This window comes from Nesoenas mayeri (genome assembly GCF_963082525.1).
Source record: "Nesoenas mayeri genome assembly, chromosome: 6".
NCBI classification, from domain to species: Eukaryota; Metazoa; Chordata; class Aves; order Columbiformes; family Columbidae; genus Nesoenas; species Nesoenas mayeri.
In genome coordinates, this window is record NC_137545.1 from 29535389 (window position 1) to 29559095 (window position 23707).

General features: G+C 39.2%; 1 protein-coding gene across 1 annotated transcript in view; it reads right to left on the minus strand.

Annotated features, from left to right (window-relative positions):
• Window positions 1-1535: 1535 nt before the first annotated feature.
• The window catches only part of GYPC (glycophorin C (Gerbich blood group)), a 28285-nt gene continuing 6113 nt past the window's right edge, over window positions 1536-23707 (minus strand). Inside the window, exons 2-3 of the mRNA XM_080346434.1 lie at window positions 4258-4308; window positions 1536-1861 (exon numbers count right to left, since the gene is read on the minus strand). Of these exons, the coding sequence (XP_080202560.1) occupies window positions 1665-1861; window positions 4258-4308 (248 nt within the window). The 3' untranslated portion in view covers window positions 1536-1664. The remainder of the gene's footprint in view (window positions 1862-4257; window positions 4309-23707) is intronic.

The following is a 23707-nucleotide window of genomic DNA, read 5'->3' on the forward strand; positions in this document are numbered from 1 at the left end:
AGACTGAGATTGTACCTGAAAAGACAAAAAAAAGCCATTCCTCCACTTGGGTCCTCAGAGTCTTTTCTTGTTCTGGTCTGTCTTCAAGCATTTTTGTGGCCAGTGTCAATAATGAATACTGGAGTCCAGGAGTTTTCCACGCTTTGGTGCCAAGAAGTGAACACAAGTGATCAGCAGCAATGTCTTGAAAGCATAGCTGTAGATGACTTTATATATAGGTACACACATATATAGATCAAAACGCAGGAAAAAACATACTGAGTTGAGCAGAGATTATCAGTGTCTTGTTATCGTATATTTCTCCCCTTCTATTTTCAGTAATCCAGGGCACCATCACAGCTGGGGATGAGCAGGTGCATAGAACAATTATCCTATTTCCAGAGGTAATTGTGGGCTTCAATTAGGAAGTCAACTTACTGGGGTAAAGAAACTCATCACTGGTGATTCTTAGGTGAGGAATAAGATATTTTCCTCTGATACACCATGACTAATCTATTTATTTATTTATAATAAAGCATTGATGGTTGGTGTGGTTCTCTTATCTAGCACAATACAAAGGATATACAATGGCCATGCAGAGGGAGACATCAATACAAGCCAGTGAGATGCAGATGAAAAAGCTTCTTTGAAGTGGTAGTCTTATGGTTGAGTTTGTAAAAGATTTAGTGGCATCCACACCAGAACTGAATTACTGTCCCTGAAAAAATCCCAAATACTGCTGGTGGGCATTGAGGAGAATTTTCCAATACAAAATAAATAAATAAATACTCAGGCAAAAACATCTGACATGAAAAAACCTAGCTGAGTTCCACTGTTTCAGATGGCCTGCTCAAACCAAGATACTTTATCTTTTAATATCTATCTATTTATGCATGCATGCAGGGAACCTATGAACTAACTGGAATCATATTTGTAAGTCTACTGACTACTCTATACTACATAATACATTCCAACTTTTTGCAATTCTCAAGCTGCCATGCAGAGTAAGTTAGAAATAAATCCTTCATTCTTATGTTTTTTTCTTGTTTTCCAACAGTTTTATTTATTTGAACTGCCTTTAAATTTTATATATATAATTTGAAATTTAAAAAACCTTAAAAAAAGTCCCAATTTAAATCACCAAACAAACAAAACCAACCCCTGTGCCAGCAAAATTGCACATTTAAGGGGAAGGGAGCATATTTGGGTTACAAAGCTGTTTTTGTTCCAGCTACATCAACTTTATCTAGTTTCATGTTTATTCTGTGACCATTTGAAATTCAATTTCAGGTAGTTCTGTATCATATCAGCATAAGATGCATCATTAACTCTAAGAGGATGTTTTCCATTGGCATCTGCTGTTTTCGTCAAATGTCAAGGTTTGACATTTGCTATCTTTATCTGGTTTTGGTGTATCACTCATACTGAGATTTTGTTTCTTCTTATCTGATATTGATTTCAACTGTGACCAGCTGTGTTGCTAATAAAATTGACAGGCAAGTATCTGGCATTTAGTTCTTCACCAGCAGAGTGAAACGAACAACCCAGTGACAAAAAAAGTAAAGATGTACTTTTCAATTAGGATGTTTGCCTGTACCCTCATATTATCCATTTCTTATCACTTCTGTTGATATAGCATTTCTGTTTGATTCCCTTGGGGAAGTCTCCGTGGAAATCCTTGACTCTCAGATGAAATATTCCTTTTTGCTCTCATCCACTGCTTCCTGGAGAGCAGGGTCATTTTTCAAAGCGGCATCTGCACTTTCAGCAAACTCAGTTCCTTTTGCCTCATTGGTGTGGTAGGTGCCCTTATGCCTGTACATGTACCGGATCATCACCACCAGCAGGCAAATGAGGACAAATACCACTGCAGCAATCACACCTAGAGGAAAGACATCAGTTGAATGTGTTGTCAGTAATAAAATACCAGCAGTATCTCACAACCAGGCATCACAACTTGAATTACTTGACAGGGAAAAGTCCATGTCTCATAAGATGTTTGCCTGCTGCAGCAACCAGGGTCAGAACAGAGTCTGATGCTTCAAAAACCAAGATGCAATATAGGTACTGCAGGAATGCAGGTCAAAGTCTTACTATCTTGGCTTGATTTGGTTGAAGTCATTCGAGCTAAAAGTTCATTACAAAATGAGGAGAAATAAGAGAACATAAAGGAAGCCTAATAAGTTTCTTTCATCCTTCTGGTATCATATAGCCAGGGGAGTCTGCAGACAATCCAACCCTGTCGCCATGAGTGTAGTTGATTTTGGGAGCACGAGGCACTGAGTAGTTCTTAGGAGACAATCAACAAAGAGCAGAAGCCATGTGCCTGCACTACTGCTCTGTACTTGCAAGCTGCTATTTCGTGCTGTGCTCTAATTAAGGAAGTCTGATTGTAATGAATACGGAAATGACACCTGGGAGGAAAAAGGGATTCTGGGCAGGTCTTTCCTGTCTCCCAGACTAAGGCTAATGTACTAGCAATGTGTTGACTGGAGAAAAATTAAAAAGCTAACTCAAATGTGCATAGGACTAACTTGTGAATGGAAGTACTCCTGGAGAAGGAAAGTAAATTAAAATTTATGGGGTGATTGTGTACAGAACACCATGTGTCCTTGCTTCTCAGAACCCTTCCCTTTTTTTCCCCTTCTACTGTGAAAAGTAGAAGTCCATAAAATAGAGGGACCTCTGACCAGTCATTGTTAAAAAAAAAAATACAAGCTCTATCTCCCTCCTTCCAGAAAAAATTGTTCATGTAAGGATCCAGAAAAATAAATGAAGTATTTTGAAGCTTATTCAACTTGTGCAATATTATTTTTTAATGCTTTTTTTGATACAGCTGGGATGTGCTTATAAACTCTTTAGCTGTCACTCTGTACATGATATGGAGCTGATTGTATATTTAAATGACTCCAGCAGTAAACCACACATTAAAGAAATACTCAATAAAAGGCACTAGAATCGGACATTCCTAGGAAAATCCCATATGTGGAGTATGGAGCTGCTGTGAGGATGCAGCAGGCAGAAATTCATCTGACTCATTGTAGGCATCTACAGTTCAGGATGCTCCATCTGCATTGCTCCTCTTGGGCTTCCTGCACCATCAGTGGATGGTGAGGGTGGAGCATTGATTCCTCTTCTAGAACTGAATTCCTACATTTGGAAATGCTCTCCGGAAATGCCTACTATTCTGCAGAGACCATAGGGGTATGAAGACAGTATCTCTCTTCTGTTCTCCCTGTTCAAAGCATGTGACAGGAGTGAATATCTCCAAATCTTTATCAGCATCAGTAAACTGAGTGGGGATATCCTATTGGCATGAAAACAGGGGAATGGACATTAGCAGAATAAATAAAAATGATAACTCTGTCTTACAAAATATGCATGCCATGTTTTCCTGCAGATTTGATGGTGCCTAGTTCTGGAAAGTGAAGTTACTGCTAGCAGAAATGAAATTGCTTATACAGAGAACTTTAGGTTTACTATAATATCATAGTTGCGGTGAGGGGTTCATCAGTTTTTAGGACCTCACTAGTATCCCTTGACACAAGAGGCTTTAATAGGCTTTGGAGGTAGCACAATATTAATAAGCCTAAGGGACTAAGTGCAAATCAATTTACCCGCTACTTGTTCACAGAAAGCTGAAATTAAAGTTACGGGAGATGGGACCTGAGGGAAATATAGCAGAACCTCACCAATTTGCACTAATGATTGGTATATCCCCTAGTGAATGCCTGAAATTAGTGTGTTAGCATGGAAATGAACAAACACAATAAAAATAAAAATAAAAAGACAGGTTCTCTCCATGAACATAGCTTTGATTATTTATTCTGACAACTGTGTTTAGTTTAAATGCATGACAGAGCTTTAATGGAACACCAGGAAATGCACCGTGGCATATTCTGTAAAAATAAAGGGTCAGCTGGTATGAACCAGCATGGCTCAAATCAAAGATGCTGTACTAGTTTTGTATCAACTGACAATCTTGGCCCAGTGAATAATGAAGAATATCAGAGGCTGACTTCACTGCTGGACTCTTAAGCATTTTGTCCTAAAATGAGGACTGGATGGGGGTGGTACTGCTCACTACATGGTTTATGCTCATCATCTCATTATCTTGCCAATAGCCCCTCTGGGAGCAGATTTCCCACTGGCCTAATTAACTCTAATTGTGCCGCTCTTGTTGTCTTGTCAGCAAAGTAGGGGTTTTGCAAAATGCAGAAATGAACCAACCTGCTGTTTTAATTCTAATGATGCTGCTTAGTACAGTCTGCTACTTACCTCCAATAACAGCCACATCTGCTTCAGCTGTGGGGCTCTCAATGTCTCCATCTATAAATAGATTAGAACATACAAAAAGTAATTAAGGAAAAAGGAATTGGATCATACGTAACAGCAGTGACTGTACTGGTGGTGTTGTATTTTTTAACCTCTGAAACTCAGAACTTAAAAGAGACCTCATTAATAAAAGACATTTATGAAATTTGAATTAACTGTACTGTTACAGTTTTCTGTCACCATAACACTGGAAAATAAATAGCTAGCACATTATGCAAACTATCATGGCCCTCAGGGAAACACCTACTGTTTATTATGAGCACATACCTGTTACATCCTCCAGTGAATGACTAAATTAAAAGCATTCAGATACTGTGATTACTCTCAGAAAGGTAGTTTTGGGGAAAAAATGTTGGTGCCTATTTATTTTTCCATTTATGGCCCTTCAGAGGATGGTCTGGATCTAGATTTGATGCGAATTAATCTGGCTGTATTGATTTCAATTAGTATTTGTTTTTCTGCAATATCCTGGTTTTGATCTTAGCATTTATTTTCTTTTAAACCTGCGTTTGGAATCAAGGCAAGCCTTTTAAGTGTGTGATATAAAACACAGTACTCATTTAGAGCAAGTCTGAATTCAGTGCTGATAAATCAAATTACGTTCTTTACTGGATTATAATTTATAAAAAAGGTAACTTTGCAATTTACATCCAAAAAAAGAAGTACCCGACCATGTCCTTTTAAGAAGAAATTATTCTGAAAAGTAAGCTGCTGAAAAAGCAGTTAGAATTTGAATTACATTTTGATCTTAATTATAGCAGTTACTAAAAGTATCCAAAACAAGTAATGAATAGCCAAAATATTTAAAGGGGGGAGGAAAAAAAAGGTCCTGAAAACATGAGGATTTTTCTCTCTTTTTTATGTTATTATAGACCTTCAGTGAAAGGAAATTCATATAGACAAGTATTTCTTCACTAGCTTCTCTGTAGTTCATCATGATACAATTCTGATCTTGTTTTCTGCTCCTTATTTCATGCCATTGGTATCAGCCCACTTAGTCCTGAATTATGTGAATGTCTGAGAAGGTGATGAACTCCCGCAGTTTCTCCATGCTAGGTTTATGACAGGATGATACTCCTTTCTTCGTTTATTATTGTACTATTTAAACAATTCTAAACAACTTTGGTTTCTGACAAGGCAAATAGTTTTATGAGAGGTCTTTTTTAATTTCTGTTTGGTAAATACAGTGGACAGAAATGTTATCTGGAAAAGGTAAAAATGCTAATTTCAAATCCTATATAGTCAACGGTGGGACTAGGGGTGATACCTGACTCTTCTTTTACTAAACCTGTGATAGATGATGCAAGGATAAGACAATATCAGCAGTATTCTCCCTACTTATGTCCAGTCTCTTATATCAAATTGCAACAAACTGGGGAGAGCTGAGATTCAAAGGATCCTTTTCTTTCCAAACTTTCTGGAAAGTAGGAGTCCTTTCCCCCAGAGATCCTTCCCACGTTTTCTGCCACGTATACACTGCTGGAAAGTTTGAGCTCGCCTTGTGTGATTTAAAAACTCTAATTACGTCTACGTCCATTCAAAACCCGTGTGCCTCAGAAGAGATTAATTGCTTCAAGGTCAAACTGTTCTGTATTTCTTTATACACCAAATATATGCTGTATGCCAATAAAGCAGGCTCCTCTATAGCAATCAAATACTTGAAGGTGTGAATTCTAAAGTGCTTCCCTAGCCACACAGCTTGCTTCCAAACATTAATTCCAGATCAAATCATTATTCCTTTAATTATAAAAAGGTATGCGAGTAACTCTCTGCTCTTCCCTGTCATTCCCAGGTGCCTCTCAGATTCAGATAACAAGCAGGTACCTTATCTCTAGTACTTGCCACCAAAGTGCTTTTTGATAATGGATTACAGTATCATCGGTTTGCAGAAGTTTTCATTTCCATACTGTACTTTCTAAGTTGTCAGAATAATCTTGGACTCATCTTGAGCTATCTTGTAGTTGGCATGGATCTGTTAAGCTAAGAATGCTGTACCATTCAGCAACCAGCTAACACCATGATGTGGCTCCACTCAGTTCCCCATTTTACTGCAACCACAAGTCTGACTTCTTCATGTATTGACTTTTGATCAGGGGAAGTGCTTGCTGTCCTCCTAGATGGCACTTGTTGGCTTTTGCAGCATCATCCGGAGTGTCAGGGCATTGCAGCTACTACCAACGGCCAGAAGTTTCCAGGGTCACCTGATCAGTTTAGGATCAGGGATGATGGAGGGCAGAGGGGGACCCTCAGTGCCTCTCTCACAGTCCTTGAAATTTCATTTTGTCCAAAAATAGGTGTGTGATTCATGGCAATATCACAATATTGCTAGGCAGTGGGGGGAAGGTTTCAATGTCATTCAAGATTCAAGCTGTATCACCCTTCATGAAACACGACTGAGGAAAATACAAGGCACATGCTTATGAAATGATGTCATCTTCCCATAGAGGGGCAAGACAACAGCCACTGTCCAGATGCAAACCCATGCTTGGCCAGGAATCTCAACATGTTGTCTTTAACTTCAGGTTACTCTACTCACTGTCTGTTAGAAATGCATTACTGTAGGACTGAATCTTCACTTTCTGAGGCAGAAAAGATATCCAACATACTGGAGGAATGTTTAGCTGAGCCATGGCTAAAGGCTTTGGCTTACTTGCACCTTCTTTATTCTGCTCTTCATGTGCAGAGCACTCCAAAGTCTGTGTTTCAGTAACTGCCTTTGCACCTGTTTTGGTTATTTTCCTTTGTTTCAAGGACATCTTTTGTGTTATCTGCTGCTAAATTCTCCTTGCAAAACTTCCTCTCGCTGTTATACTGGCCCTCGTCCATAGTTGCAACCTAGTCCTGAAAGTGTTTAGACAGTGTTGTTATTTATTGCCATTGGTTACCAAGACAAACAGAAATCAAAAGATTGTGGGAAAAGTTGTTTTTAATAAAATCTCTGGCCATCAGAATGAATTGGCTAAATCAAGAATAGAACATACAAATCAAATTGCCTGATTTTGGAAAGCGTGTTTCTAAAAGCCAGAATGAATGCCTTTGTGCCATGACCTGAAATTCATCAAAATCAAGTTCTGCCCATAAACTCACAGATAAGGAATTTTGCAATAGAATGACAATTGCTACCTGTCTCATTCTCATCAATCAAAGCATGCTGAGAAGGCAGCAGCCTCTGAAAGCCCCAGTAATATTGCTGACTTAACTACTGGAAGCAGATCTCTGGCTTTGCACTTCAAAGGTGAAAAGCCAGTACTAGCTTATATGTTAATGTAGCCAATGGTGAGTATTTCCTGCTAAATATGTCAGTAAATTTTTAAACCACCTCCTTCCTCCATGTGTGATTTTCCAGTAAATCTTGACTTTTTTTTTTTTTTTTTTTTTTTCTAGTTTAAACTGATCCCATTCTGTTTTGATTGAGGAGTATTTGTTTGAAGGAGGCAGGTGCAGCAGTGAAAATGTATGTCTGAGATTCAGCACTCTCCTTGTTTTGCTATGCACTTCTCCTGGTAGTTGTAATAGTTTCTTTTGTTCTTTACAAATCTGAACCACTAAAAGCCATAAGTCACTTACTATGCAAAAAGCATGACACTGGCTTTAAAATAATTTAAAACTTTTCTATTTGCCCTTTTTTCATGCATCAGATTTATTCAAGTCTTACTTTCCAGCCCTTCTCTACAATACCAAAGAGAAAATGCACAGTGTAGATGAAAACTGAGGTTTTGGCATGATTTTGAGACACCAGGAAGCAGGTCTTTAAGGAAAAACCAAAGTATTCTGAGAATCCTGATAAAGATGCAAGACTTATCAGTGAGCTACTTTAAAAGCGTCATCATGCTAAGACAGACAAACTGACAAGCTATTCAACTTACATGATGATGGGAAGGGGCATATTCATTCCCAAAATACTTCCTCCCATCTAGCACCGAAAGAACAGATTTTAGATCCTGCTACTTGCAGAAAACAGCACCTTAAGGTGCTCCTGTGGCTACTGTCAGTGACACATGGGATAAATTTGCATAGAGATTCAAGCTTTCTAATTTTTCAGGCTTTTTTTTTTTTTTCTGCCAAAGAAGCTTCCAGAAAAAAATCCAGTACTTGCACCCTTAGTGGCTTTGCAGTTTGCTTATGACATGTTTGCTTGTAATGGATTTACACATGGAAAAGGCATGAAAGGAAAGCTGTACCTGAAGAGGGATCCCCAGTTGGCACATTGATATGAATGCATGGGAATCATCATTTAGGATAGATCTAAACTACTGGTGCAAACTACCAAATCTCTGCTGCCCACAAGGGGCATAGACTGATAGACTTTAGCCTGAACTTCTTAGTGTCTCTCTCATCTACCAAGATAAAGCTCCACCTAAACTGGACACGTACTTAACTGCTAAGCAGTGTTGAATATAGAAAGCAAAGCCTGAGATTACAGCTCATGTTGTCACAATTTCCTTGCAGCTGTGGGTGATACTGCTCTTCAGGAGTGGTTAAGTCAAGCTGAGTAAGTAAATAGATATCTGTGTATGATAAGCAGCTTTTGCAACACAATTTTCAAAGCCACTCAACACCAGTCAGGCAGAACTGCTTCTGCCTTTCAGGATTTACCTACCCACAAGCTTGTGCTTTTGATTCCCAAGCAACCTAAGCCATCCCTTATCATGATGTTCCACTGCTACCTGCTTGTGGTACAATCTCAGACGAAGCTTTGTCTGCTAAATTACACTCAAGTAGGTCTCTAAGCACTTTCTTGGGCAACCCATTTTCTCTCTTGATGTGCTGTTCATTGCATAAGAAGTGCTTGAAATTCATTCAATCCCTGTGAATGATGAGCTGAGCTCCTTAGGGCAGTCGTTTTCTTCTTAAGGCTTTCTAGGCATGCAGACTAGGAAACACACTGTAAGATTTCATCTTTAATCAGCTTATGAAAAACACTACTGCTAGTGGGACTTTGTGGAACAACCCAGTCTTACCTCTGTATATTCGTGGACGTGCTTTGCAGAACCACCCCAAATATTAACTGTGTTGTTGCAGCAAGCAGTCTGTAGGCTGAAATGTGTCTTTAGAATTCAACCATTAAATGTTTAATGATTTTGTCTTAAATATTAATACTGTCTACATGTGGATTTTCAGTAAACAAGGAAGATGATAAAAATGAGTAACATCCAGTTTATGATTCAGGCCAGATATGAATGTATTTCAGAGAAGGATATTGCCTCTTTATTGATTGTTCTTTCACACATTCATACATTTGAAAGAGTTTTATAAGTATAACTGGAGACTAATGAAATGTAGTTTACTCAGTTCAATAAATTATTATCTATTTTTTTGTGTTGTATCAATTGACCCAACACAACATATCATACATATTTTCACCTATTTTTAAAAACCTGTAATTTTAAAGGAAGGCTGCCTTTTTATGTAAACAATTTAGGTGGAGTTTCAGAAACACTCATCACTGATTTAATTGCTTGCACTGAAGATGATAGTAAAGTATTTCATTTCGTTCAGTAAAACATTATAAACTTCTGAAAGTATTGAGGAACACAGAGTCCACCAGGAAGCTTTTGTAATTGTTAAAAACCTTTATTATAATTTTTGCAATTTTAAATTTGTTAATATTAGGCATATTGAAATGCATTTATTATAACTGTTCCTTTCCCAGGGGCTCTTTTTGTTCTTTGTACGCATTTCTGCAGTCACCATTCCTCTCAACTGTAATAGCCAGTCTTAGTGGGTCCCTGTTGTCATCACTGATGCAAGACTTTCCTTACCACACATTTACTGTGGAAGAACCAGCGAAGACTTAACATCTCCATTGTTTATGCAACTGTGGTATGTCCTCCTTGCCCTTTGGTTTAATGTTTGTGCCTCGCCAACACATCGCATTCATGAGAAAATCATTAATCTATTAACCTTAGCATACTGATTTAATTTACAAGCTATAGTTAGAACTGGTTCAGTGCAGCTGTACGTGTACAAATGAGCTGAACCAACTTCTGAAAACTTCATGTTAAAAATATGTTAATTGCTAAAGCTGTTCTCTGGTCTGTGTTATGATATCAGATGCATCACACTGAGGTCTTTCTGGATTAAAAAAAACCCATGTCATTACCTATTTTAATATTTGCCAGTAAGTGTGCAGTGCCCTGCCAGAGCTGGCATCTCTTATCCCGAAGGGTCATCAGCTTGAACCCATCAATTTGACACATTCTGCTGAAAAAGCCATCACCAACTCCCATTGGATAATGAAACACATCAAGGCTGTTCTTTCAAAATTAAGGAACAGTTTCTCATCTGTCAATCTGGACAAGAGACAGAATAATTTGGCTTCCATTTATATACTAAATTGTTATAAGGATAATAATGGTGACATACAACAACAACCACATGATCTTTTGGGTAAGTAAATAGACTGTGCTCCAAATGTAAGGTAAATCATGCAGATTAAAAACATGTACAAAATTTAAATGCATTGGGCCCAGTCCTCTTGCTATCATAGCTAGCAATTAATATGTCATTAATTCTGAGAAGACAAAATCCAGTCTTGTTCAATTAAAATAAAGGTTTCTTCAAGAATTTTCACACTTTGTAATACAGTGAGGATAAAATGGCATTATCAAATTAGTTTAATTAGATTAGGTTTGCCACATTATTTTAGCAATTTCCATTTGGTTCTGGTATGCAGTGTCAGCAAAATATTTTTTACCATTATATAATGTTATAAAGTAAATAAGAGAAAATATGTTTTCCAATGTTTGAGAAAGTAATGGCTTCCCTCAAACTGTCCCTTTTTCTCTTTTGAATTGCACTTGAGTCTTGCACTTTCCATCTGAGATGGAAAGATACACTGACAGTCACTTTGCCAAAAAATAATCCTTTGACATCCCTTAATGATAAGATGGAGCTCCTTGGCAAGCTGGCAATGAAGCTCACAGAAGAATGCTGTCAAAATCTTGTCTTTAGAGATGGGATGTGGGAAGCCACCAACATCCACCCAGTGGTGGTCTTGCTGCTCATGTATGTGGCCAGTTTTTGCTGTGCTCCTGAGGAAAAGTTGCTTGTTGTCTGAAGAGCAAAAGCTGCTTTCTTATCACACAAAGGGTGTATGAGGTATTTGGACCTGGAAGAAGGTCTAATCTCTTTCAAAAAATGCTGCATGTGGCAAGTTGCAAGTTGTGCCCTGTTTTGTTTGCCTCATGTTTATATTTGTATCTTTGCAAAAAGTTCCTCACTTTTCCATGGAAATATGCTAATGTAACCAGGCCACCATCTACATTTTTCCTCCACAATCATCAAACTCAGCTCACTCTCCCAATGTACAGCATCTTGCTGGGGAAGATAAATCAAAGTGGTATTGCTTCATTAAAGGAGTGACAATTAGGGTATGAGTCAATCCACAAGGTACAGTCCATGTGTCCCTCCTACTCCCACCTCCTCCCTCTTCAACAGAATAGAATTCTGTTTTCAAGGACGTTTTGTTCAGGAAGGTTTTGAAAGAAACACTAAATATCCAGTGAATCTTCCAAATAATTTCTGCCTGACTTTCCTCCAAAGTCAACAATTTCAAGCTCTAGTTATTTTTACTGAATCAAAAAGGGAACAAAACAGCCATTTGCTCATTCAGTGAGATCAAAGCTGAATGGAAAGGAGTGACTGGCTTGCTTAATTGATTAAGCATTGCAAATGTTGCAAATGATCATAGGTAATCAAAGGAGTTGGTTATGGATATAGTGAAAGCCCCTATGACAGCTTGTAACAGACACTTGTAATTCTTCAGAAAGTGTGTGAAAGAAGCACAGCTTGCTGACCTGAACCTTGTATGTTAGAAACATAAGCATAAAAAATTGAGCCAGAGCCTTTGAGTGTAAAGTCAGAGGCCAAGAGGTCTTGGAGGGCATGATAATTGCATAAATGGTTATGTGATGCAGTAAGACAATTTAACTGCTAAACTGCTTGTAATTATTTACCAAGACGTGCTTTTAATTTGTACCTAACAGGTCTACCAGTCTCAGTCCTGACTTTCAGGCTTTTTGACTGTGTCATCAGAAGATAAGTTGATCTCTGTGTTCCTTAATGTTGTTATGCTTGATTTTACGACCTTAATAACTTCTTAAGATTAGGTTTTAGTTTCCATTTAAAACATACCCTTTTTATGGGTGTTGCAGTATTCAAGACAAACACTAGTTAAAATTAGTCCCCTCAACTAAGACAGCCTGAACTATTTGTTAGTATTTGAAATATTTCCATCAAATAGATTTGGCAGAATTTTTGCACTGATTCTCTCTGTTCCTGCTGTGTGCCTGGCTGTCCTTGTAACCTTTAGAAGTTTTGACTCCATTATTCAACTCCAGCTGTTTTTAAAGGAAGAACAGACAAAGATAAGCACTTTGGCTCAATTTTCATGAAAACTATAGGCTGGAGAGAAAAGCTGGACTAGAGTAGCCCAGCAGTGAGGGAAGGGCAATGAGGACTCTGGTTTTTTTAAGCTCTGTTCAGCAGCAGCCAGTTCTCTGGTCACCATGTGCTTTCCAGTCATCATGCAGTAGATCCAGAGGAGCTGCAGGAAGGTGCTTCCCTGTCCCATGGGGAGCTGCTGGGGGAGGGAGCCAGTGTATGCTGAGGTGGGATTTAGGAGTCAGAGGCATAAATCCAAAAGCAAGAGTATTTCACTGGTTCTGTTGCTGGCAGAAAACTTGTATAATGAACACTGACATGCAAGGGGAGAAACATGGCCATTATTCTATTAAGGTTGATAAATGTCTGTTTCTTGGTTTGAGATTAAAAAGCTTGACTTTGTACCTAAATCACAATTGATATGATCAAATTAGAGGTGATATCATCTAGAAATCACCTGGAACTTGTCAAAAGCCTGCAGTTATGCACAAAGATGTTATCCTGACAATTCAAAGAATGTAGTGCCAGGCTACTATCCTTAGAAAAGCATAATCATTTTCCCAACATGGGCAGGTTTCTTCCTTTCTGTCTCATTCCTATCACCAACATTTTGTAGCAAAGCAGTATGACAGGTGACAATTCTTGGGAACATGAGCTCTCTGTTCTCCATCCCTTAGCTTATTTGATATGAATTGTATTCAGCTACATCCAGCTCATACACCAGTGCTTGCCTAAGGAACTGTCTACTAAGCATTGCAAGTGGAAATGTCAGGATGTTTAGCATATGCTCTTTAGAGACACAGAGATCTTTCCTGGAGCACTGATAAGGTTAATATTATTAATGGAGATATCTGTAATGGAAACAATGTTCCAACTGCTTTAAATATTGAGCATATTAAAAAAGAAAATATAACATACCGAAACACCTTGGAAACTAGCAAGGCAAATAGTAGCTCAGAGCAATAATAATTCTCATTTTCCAAGGATTCTGCAACAAATATTCAGATTTCTTTTGCATATCTGCTTCATTTAAAAAAACAAAGCTCATTTTATTATCTGAAAAAAGGTGTATGTATAAGTCCAAGCTGTCTGAATTGTGTGGAACAATTCTAGCAAAACTTCTTTAACATCTACCATTTATTTTCAAAATTCTAAACAGATTGTGCAATAATTGTTTAAAAGAGGAAAAAAAAAGAAAACGAAAGAAGTCTTGCTTGTCTATTATTTCTGGACAGATGTCTGGCATTATTTAACAAATAGCATATTGAATACATTAACAGAGCTGAGCATGAAAAAAAACCTTAATTGAAGCCATATACAGAATGTTTTTCAGTGTGGGACTTATATTGTTGTGAGATTCATTAACAACTCATTATAAGTGTTCCTCTCTCCTAACGAAACCTGAAGGGTAAGTATCAAGTAAATGGAGAGCTAATAACCAGTCTGGTGAGATTTTTGACTATTGGAAAGGAGTCTATGTGATCGAAACTGTCTCCACAGGTGCTGCAGAGAGGACACAGGCTGGCAGTTGGACTAGCTGAACATTGTAGGTCCCTTCCAACTGGAACTATTCTATTCTATTCTATTCTATTCTATTCTATTCTATTCTATTCTATTCTATTCTATTCTATTCTATTCTATTCTATTCTATTCCTGACACGCCTTCTTGCAAGGAGACCCATTCAGCTCCAATGGAGGTGTGATGAATACTTGGGGATGGAGTGGGAATTTCTCTTCCCATCAACGAAGCATCGAACTTAGAAGATAAGTTTAGATTAGAAGCCTAGCTTTCTGGGATCTATAATAAGGGAAAATAAATCTCAGCCATTACTGTTAGCATTACTCAACCATCCCTTTCCAAAGACTGTGCTGAGGGTTTAGCATTTCTATGGGGTACTCAGAGCCCTTTTTGCAGAGCTTTCAACATGCACTGGTCAGAAGGGCTAGATCTCTTCCACAGGTGCTTAAATAGTGTCTTAAACTCTGATTTTGTCTGTTAAATTGCAGTTCTGTTTATGCAAGCAACTGTACCACACCAAAATTTGATACTATTGCATTCCTGACTAGAAAATAAATCCATTTAGTTCAGTCTTCTAATAAGGAGTACTTTTTGTGTTACTGCTCACTTGAATGACTCTCTGTAAACAAATGTTGACTTTCATACAACTTGGAGAATGATAATAATTTCTGAGACTTCTGCTTCTCTTCCGAATCTGTTTGAAAGTGGTCAGTGAATCCAAAAGTTCTTGATGGGAAGTGACAGATGGATGAACAGATGATTAAGGAGACAGATATACAGCGGGAACACATAAGACTCATTTCATTAAGCAACTGGACTGAAACCAGAAATACCAGTGGATACTTGGATAATATTAATATTTTGGTAACCAATTTTAAAAATACCATTTTTTGCAACCATTTCAAAGCTTGTAGACCATGTCCTTAGTGGTTGTAAAAGAAAAGAACAAAACAAAGAGACATTGCTGAGATTTTTTTTCAGTTCATTTTTTGGTCAGAATTCTACATTTTTATAGTTTGGACTATATTTTAAACCTTTAAGCCAGATTCAGCATGGACAGCCTTGCAATTTCAATGGAGGATTAATGTGTGCTATTAAGCAAAGAAATATGGTCTAGTACTTTTCAATAGCAACAAATGCTTGCTATGGTGCTTCTCTGATAAACATATTTTTGACTTACTGCTGCTGGGCTGCTCCTTTCCTAAATGTATTAAATATAAATGCAGGAAAGCTGAGAGTGAATCATTGTGATTTGAACTGGCTGCTACATTCCAGCAGAAAAGGGTATTCTGGTTCCTAACCTTTTTCCTTTCAAGCTGATCCAGCAGAACACCAGCCCACCAAAAGGAATGAGGTGGGGGCTACTTACTTATTGGCAAATTGATCTGAGTCACCATGTGGTCTGACTGTCAGTCGATCTGTTAACAGGAAGGGGCTTGTTAGGTGCAGACAGTGAGGGCAAAAAGCAGGAATGCATTTTTGAGTGGGTGAAGTGCATTAAAAATCTGCACTCAGAATAAGCAGGTTCCCCAAAAGAGAAGCATAAGGAGAAAAGCAGCTGGATAAAGCTGGAGATTTCCTTGCTAGGTTGGCCTGAACAGAGCAGAAAACTTCAGATTTTCACAGCCAAATGACTCCTTTGAAATACAATAGCTCTAGAAGGCCATGGAAAATGTTCGGCTTGGTATTCACTGTGTAAGAATTTATTGGAATGCATTAAGAAGTAAGGGCCCTCTCTCAGTGGTCAAAATAGGGACCCTAGGGCAGAATTGTTACTCTGTACCTCCCACTCTGCCTGGGTGGATGCTGCTCTTCCATAGCTGAATCAGAGGCAATCACATTCTGCAGCACAGCAGCAGCAGTCACTGCGATCCCGTTTACACTGGCATCAAAGCAGGGCACCAGCTGGTAAGAGATCTCCCACACATTCCAACTGCTCAGCTGGACCATGGTGGAAGCTTTTAAAAAATCTGTTTTAGGCATATTAGAAAAATGATAAAATGAAGAATTCATCGTCAAGGTCATCATACATAGCCTCTGTCCATCCTCTCTGTTTTCCAGATTCCCAATTTAATTTGCTAGTTGATCCTGTCTAACAGGCTGTAAAAATCTGCTTTCTCAAGTAGTCATGAGAGAGCCTGCAAATTTCCCAAAGCCCTTTCTTAACATACCCAAACTATTTACCATTGCCTCCAGAGAAGTCTGCTTTGGAACAGTATTATGAGGTCAAGTTATCCCACTGAAACACCTATAAGTATGAGGAGAATGAAGAAAAAAAATAAAAAAAGAACTAACCAGCAACACTAGCACAGCCCTGGAAAATATGAAGTCATAAGTAGAGTTCAGCCAGAGCAGACTCCCATTAAATTTTGTTTAAGAGCCAAGTTCCACCCTGAGATATGTGTGAACTGCAGTTTATTTCAGGGGGAGCTGTGCTGTATTTCATGTCAGGGCAAGGCTTGGACACAAGTATGTATCTGTTACCAGTCAGAGAGGAGCGAAGCCCACATCCTTTTTGCATTTTTTGGTTCCGCCTGCCTAGATGGAATAGAAAAGTGAAAGAAGTGGATAAAACAGCCCACACTTTACAGGGCCTCTCTGTCAAATTCAATTCCTTCTTCTACAAGACCTGAATGCCTGTGTTTCTGTATTCACTAAGCTATTTTCATGAGATATTGAAGCATTTCTCTGTGCCCCTGCTGCCCCACCAGAGTTAAAGACGCAGGCAAAAACTCTAAGGCTTGTCTTTCTGGCTTCTTTGCTCTTGGGACTCCCTTTAGGAGATGGCCAGCAAGCAGTGTTCCCTAGGATACGCACATGCTTTATAAAGAAGGGATACAAACAGCTCATACTCCTTGAAGCCTCCCACTGAACATTTTTGTCTGAAAACAGGAGCTCAGCTGAATGAAGAGGAAAGAGGGAGTGGCAAAGACTTTCCCAATCCCGTTTGCATTCCCAGACAGGGGTCAGGCATGACAGCAGCCTTGTGCTGTGCTGCGTTGCGTGGATAGTCAGGCAACAGCCTTTGTTGTTGCTGGGGCCAGCTCCTGATGCAACAAGTGCTGTGAAAGGGGACAAAAAGATAAGGTCACAGCCACATGCATTTCTGCATGGCTGCTGGAGGCGCTGTGGTTACCTGGGGGAGCAAGGCAGAGGAGTGTCTTGCTCCCTGACATGAGTCGTACCCTTCAGTAAGCTGTGCCTTTCAGTAATGCTGAGCTCCCAAAGCTGAATTCTTTCAGCTACAAGTTAAAAGAGCTCATTCAAGAAGAGGGAAGAGGGGGAGGTAAGGCTTAGTCCTGCCAAGCGGTAAGTCTGGATGTGAGCAGGAGGTTAAAGTATTTCGTATGAGAAACTCTGGTAAATGCAAAAGCTTTCATACCCCAAGGCAACCCTTTAAAAGCTGAAATACTGACTGGTTCAAGAATTTCCCATGCCTCAGATCCCTAGATGGTTGACCTGTGCTTTAACTCTCCATTAGGCATCTGCTACTGGCTCTAACGGGGATGATGGACCATCAACTCCATGCTCACTACAGCACTTCATGGGCACAGCTGAAAAAGCATTAAAGTCCTGGATAGACGAGAACACCCAGCACCATCAGAATCAAAGGTACATTGGCAATCACTTGTCACGGATACTGTAGCAGATGAGAAGAGGTGACAGTGTCCCTGGGAAAGAAAATCTCTTTTTCTTCATACTCGCGTAACCTAACAGCCAGATGGTGATGGTCAAGGAAAAAACACAGGCTGCTCTGGTAACGCTACAACATCTCTTCATTGTGCAATGGAAGTGAAACAAAGGATGGGAAAAGCTAGTACCAAATCCCATTAGCTAGAAGATGGATTGGATATATGCCACCAAGGGTGGGGAATGGGAAAAACAGACATATGTGTCCTGGGAATACGGAGAGATGATACAGCCTGTGGCCACAGCTAGTGTGTCATGGCTTTGCACTTGGCAAGGGACTGAATTTGCATTTCTTGCTGCATCTCCCCTCACCCAGGATTATGTTCCACGGAGGGGATATAGATGCTCATGACCATAGACAGCAAGTTGTTACTTTAAAGTGCTGAATAGTGGCAAACAAAATCAATTGCTAAGCTGGACACTCACATTTATCAGTATCTCCTTGACAGACTTCCCTCAGCCACCCACAAGTCCCGAACCCTGCTGTGTGCTGCAGGCAGCAGTGCACAACCTGGGGTGCTTGAACCTTTAGGGCTTGAGAGCCTCTTCTCAGGTGTGAGCTGTGAAGGAAATCACTGTGGTGGAAAATAGCATGTGCTAGATGTTCCAGTTCCCAAGCTTATTTTCCTCATTCTATGAGGAAAATACATGCCTCTCTTCCAGAATGAATCACAAACACAATCTTTAATTACAAGACATATGTTCTCCCTCCCACCCCCCAATGACTGCTGCAATTTTATATCTGACAAAAATAGGCATCCAGACCTCTAAAGGGAGTAGCTTGCATTTCCCCCTCCAGCAGCTGCCAGCCTCTGCAAGGTCCTGGGGCTGGGCTGCACCACACTTGAAAGTGAGGGAGATTCAGGCAGCAGTTTGGGACTCAGGTCACTTAAAAACAGCACATTGGAAGCAGTGATGTGGGAGTTGTACTCCCATCTGCTTTGCTACTGGCCTCTGGAGAAAACAGGACACAGGATATGCTTCCTGCCTGTGGAAGGCTTGTAGCAGCGTTGGAGAGAAGGCATGACCTTTTCCTTAAAGGAAATGTAAGTCATGAAGACGAGTAGGGGAGAAGAGTCCAGGCTACATTTTATCTTAAAAAAATGCCATGCAGCCGTACCTCCTCATGCTTTCTCCCCCTGTGTTTAAAGCTAATCCTTATTCATTTAGCAATGACACTTTTAAAACAGTTTCATCCATCTCTGCCATCCCATTGTTTCTAAATTGAATCATGAACCTTCTGACATAAGTCAGATGCTGTTGAAATGAAAGGTTTTATTCATTGCAAGCAAAGGAAATCAGTGGAGGTAACCCAGAGGAGAAGGGCTTGGCTCATGTTCTGTTTCCAGCTCACAACTGGTTATGTCCCCAGGACGCAGCAATTAAGCATCTCACACAGAACATGGGAGGGGGAAGAAGAGTCTTTGTCTGAGATACGCAGATTTTAATGGATTCCAGAAGTGGAAATCTTTTACTGAGGAGCAAAACAAAGTTCAGAGAGATGCAAAAGCATTTATCTCCCCAGTTGCATTCCTGCCTGCCAAAAGTGGGAGGTAAAAGGAGTGGTAAAATGATCCCTTATGGATCATTAATCCAAAATGAGAATGAGCTCAGGAGCCATTGACAGCTTTTTTTAATGTGCAAGAATTTGAATCAGCAGGAAGTTTTCTTCTTTGATAGCATACAGGATCAGTTTATTTGCTCCCCACTACCCTTTGCTTTCGATGGAGGTTGCTACCAGAGCTCCAGTTCCCACTGATAAATAACTTTGCCTTCATTAAAATCTGTGGTGATAGTAGACAAGGCTGCTGTGAGCTAAATCAAGGCATTTGAAGGAGAGTAGTATTAAAAAGTGAAGATCTGAAATCAGTAAATTCTGATCCAAAGTCCAATGAAATCAATACAGGCAATCTCAAATTCCAGGGTACAAGTATCTCAACACCACTGACTTTGGCATCACAATGATAACTTGCAGCAAGTAAGGCATTTCCTGAGAAGCTCAGCAGAAATGTGAAGTAGACAGAAATGGTCAGCTATTTGTTTACATGCCAGGACCTCAGGTGAGGAAGCTGTGTGTTTGCAGCTAGAGCTGATCAGAAAGCATGCACCAAGTTAGTTGGAAAGGGGGTAGATCTGGTGAACACCTCTTGTTTTTATGTTCTCATTGCTTTAAGGGTAAGATAAAGAAAAATAGTCTTATTTCGTCTTACACTCTCTGAAAACACCTGAAAAAATTTTCACAATGTCTCAATTGCTAAGTAAGGAACATTAAAGACTTGTTATCTCTGTTCAAAATACACAGACATTTACAAAATGTCACTAGTCTGTAGTGGATGGCATTTTATACTCCTTACCTTGGTAAAAAAATGTCCAGCAGAGAACTAAATTTCTGTATTTAAATCTCCCAAAAAGCACTCACTCCAGGCCCAGATTTTCTAGGTTCCATTTAAGTCTGGTAAATTCACATCCTTATTGTTGTAAATGACCTACAAGATCCCAAATGTGGCTGAAAGAGAAAATCCAAACTGTCTGGTGTCCTTGGGTTTTGTGCTCTCTCTTGTGTGTATGTGTGTGCATGCAGCATCCCCTATTTTTAGTCTTTGCCAAACATTGTGTCTTTGACAAGTTGAAAGTATGAAGATTAGAACGATCATGTTTACATTATTTACATGTTTACACCTGCTACTTCATTTCTTCCATGGTGCTTAAATGTTCAGGCGTGTGGCTTCAAAACACGCTACCTTTAATGTACTTGAAAACTCTGCTGGATTTCCAGTTTGCTTTGATCTCCACAGTCTATAGACTATCTCAGAGAATACAAATGAATATGTTTAGCAAAAAAATATTTTCAAGGAGAAAACCCTAAAATCCTTCCAACTTGATATGCTTTGTCAACTGATGTCATACCTAAGGTTGTTTTTTGCATGTTATCTTTATGCTTCAGGAGGCCTAGATCTCTGCCCAGAATAAGCAACTTGATGAGGTAAGTTGGGAAGATGCATGTGGTCAGTGCCCCTTATCATGAACACCGAAGTGCCAAAAAATTATTTGGTGATTTTTATTTAGCATAGGTCCCTTTCCATTAGGCAGACACAGCCTGCACAAGAAGGAGCTATAAAGCACCATTCTCCTGGTGCTATTCTTCTTGGCCACACTGATGTTAGCTGAAACCATTCACCTTCTTCATGACTGGAGCAGGGATAGAAAGAGTAATAGGAAAAGCAGCTGGGTGTGCAGAGCACATTGAGTGTTTTTGAAAAAGAGTGAGACAACCATGACTTCCTTTTTTCCCAAAGCAAAGGGGAAGCTAGAGCGGAAGAATGGCTCTCAATGGCAGTTTTGTTTCCTGGTCTGCTCTGCAGGGTTTTCTGCAGAGATGCAGCCTAATCCTGTGTATATCCCTATTTTCTACCGAGGGTTAATTGCCATTAATAACTGGTAGTACAGACTTCTTCAAAATAAAAATAATCCTGGTGAGTTCCATGAGAAAAAACTGGATTTGTATGCATCAGGCTCCAAAAATCAGAGTCCACTGACCCAATTATGGAAATTCAAGAGAGACAGACAATAGTAAACTCTCCCAGTCATGGGATCCAGGATGTAAAAAGTGTGTCCCAAGTTGTGAATAAAAATTCCTGTGTGATGACAGGAAAGATCTGGAGTGGGGAAATGTGCTGTTTCATAGTGAGCTGCGAAGATGAGGCAGTAAACAGAAACTAATGGAGAAGAGGGAGGGAGATGGAAGAGGGGGTGACTCCCAAAGGAAACAAGGCCTTAACCCAGAAGGTGACAAGGGAAGATTTATGTCTTCCTTGCCTGTGCTTTTCTTCCTTCCTACTGCCAAGACTGTGGAAGGTCCTTGAAAGAAGGGAGGAAATGTCATTTAACAACTGGGACCTGTGTGTCTCTCCCATATTGCCGAATGAGCACTTACTTGTGGGCTGAGACAGGGACAGGCGGGGAGGATTAGGAGGTGCAGAGGATATCTGAACTAGGCAACTGGAGAGGTCAGGTGTGAGAGAGAGGTAATGATCAAGACTAGTCCACTCTCTCAGGGTATCCTTGCATCATGGATACATCAAGAATTTAATTTTCTGCTCCCTGTATTGTGTAGGACAGACTGTGGTCATAACATTCGAGTGAACCATCAATACTGAGAACAACCTCTGCTAGCTCATGAGTGCTGGTTATTAAGACCCCCAAAAATAAAAGACTCTACTGAAAATGTAATTTCATAATAAATTGGTAAATTTCTTGCCCTAATACATGCTAAGAAAACCTTGAAAACAGACTTGAACATACCCATATAGATCCCAGAAAATATAAATAAAATACAAAAATACAGAGTGTAATTTTAAACATACTTCACAATTTTTTAAAATGTACACTCTGCTCATTAATACATGTAACTCTTTAATCACCTATGTTTAAGTGATTTTGGGGCTATTTATTTTACCTAAGGATTATTTGGTTTAGCTAAAGTTGGTCGTCAGGAGCTGCTTTTCCATCCCTGTTGAGTGACAGAAATTTTTGAAATATCTAATTAGGTGATGAGAAGCATCTTGCTTTTTCAGAGAAAACAAGTTTATTTTTCCTGTGTACAAAGAACCTGGAGTAACAATTCTGTGAAAGTTATTCCAGTATAAATTAATTTTCTCATAACTGTTTGAGGTGGACAAGAATTACATAATATGATTGAACTGATTCCTGAATAAGTATTCTATCTCCAAAGGAGGGTAGTTACTCTAAAAAATAACTTTTATTTCATCAGGAATATGCTAAAATGTTCAGTGTTTCTGGAAAACTGTCCTGAAACTACCAAATTCTCCCAGCACAGATGAGTTATGAGAGAAACCTATCCCTGACCAAATCACGCTTGAGGTATGAATTTGTACGCTTCACTGCGTTATGAGTGCACACTTGGCCTTTCCTAATCTGGATTCCCCTTTTAAATAGGATGATCCATTTGGAACACCTACTCATTCCTTATTTCTGAAGTAATTGTGATTGCTTTTGTCTGGATCTTTGCTCATGTGGACTGCGCCCTATAGTAATCTCCAAGATGGATTCAGGCAAATACTGTGATGTCTGAATTCAAAACATGGAGTGATTCAGTGTCTATACAATCATGAGCTGCCAGGCTCTTACTGTATATACAGTCAGCAGAGACACATCTGAATCTGGCATCTGCAAGGGATAGTTTGCATAAGGCTGCTTCACTGATGTTTTACTATATCATATACAAAGGACATTGTTATATATTTCCCAACTCCTTATATATAGCTCATATCTTCCTCTCACTTTCTTTCTTGTCACTGAGTTTATGTCTCCATGAAGCCTTCAAAAATCTAGTAATTTTTTCTGCTACTTTTAGAGGCATCTATCATATAAAAAGGGAAACATGAGCTTATGGGTAATCGTCTCTGAACAGAGATATTGTCAGGGAATTAAAACTCTCCATACCCAGAAGTCTGATTAGTGAAAAGCCACATAGATTGTGAAAAAGGCTGTGTGTGTATGTATATGTATGCCTGTGTATACATATATACAATATATTATATATACATATACCTCGTGTATATATGTACATATATAAAGAATTCAAATCCATTTTCTAGGTTTGATGTTACTAAAATAGTCTCTGTTAGCAAATCTAAACACCTATGCATATGTAAAAACTCGATGTCTGATTCTACATTGCTGTGCCCTTGTCACACATGCTTTTCACAATGTGGACTGTCTCATGAAAGTAGACACTTTATACATGCAGTCCCCAGTAAAACAGGCATTTATCACTCA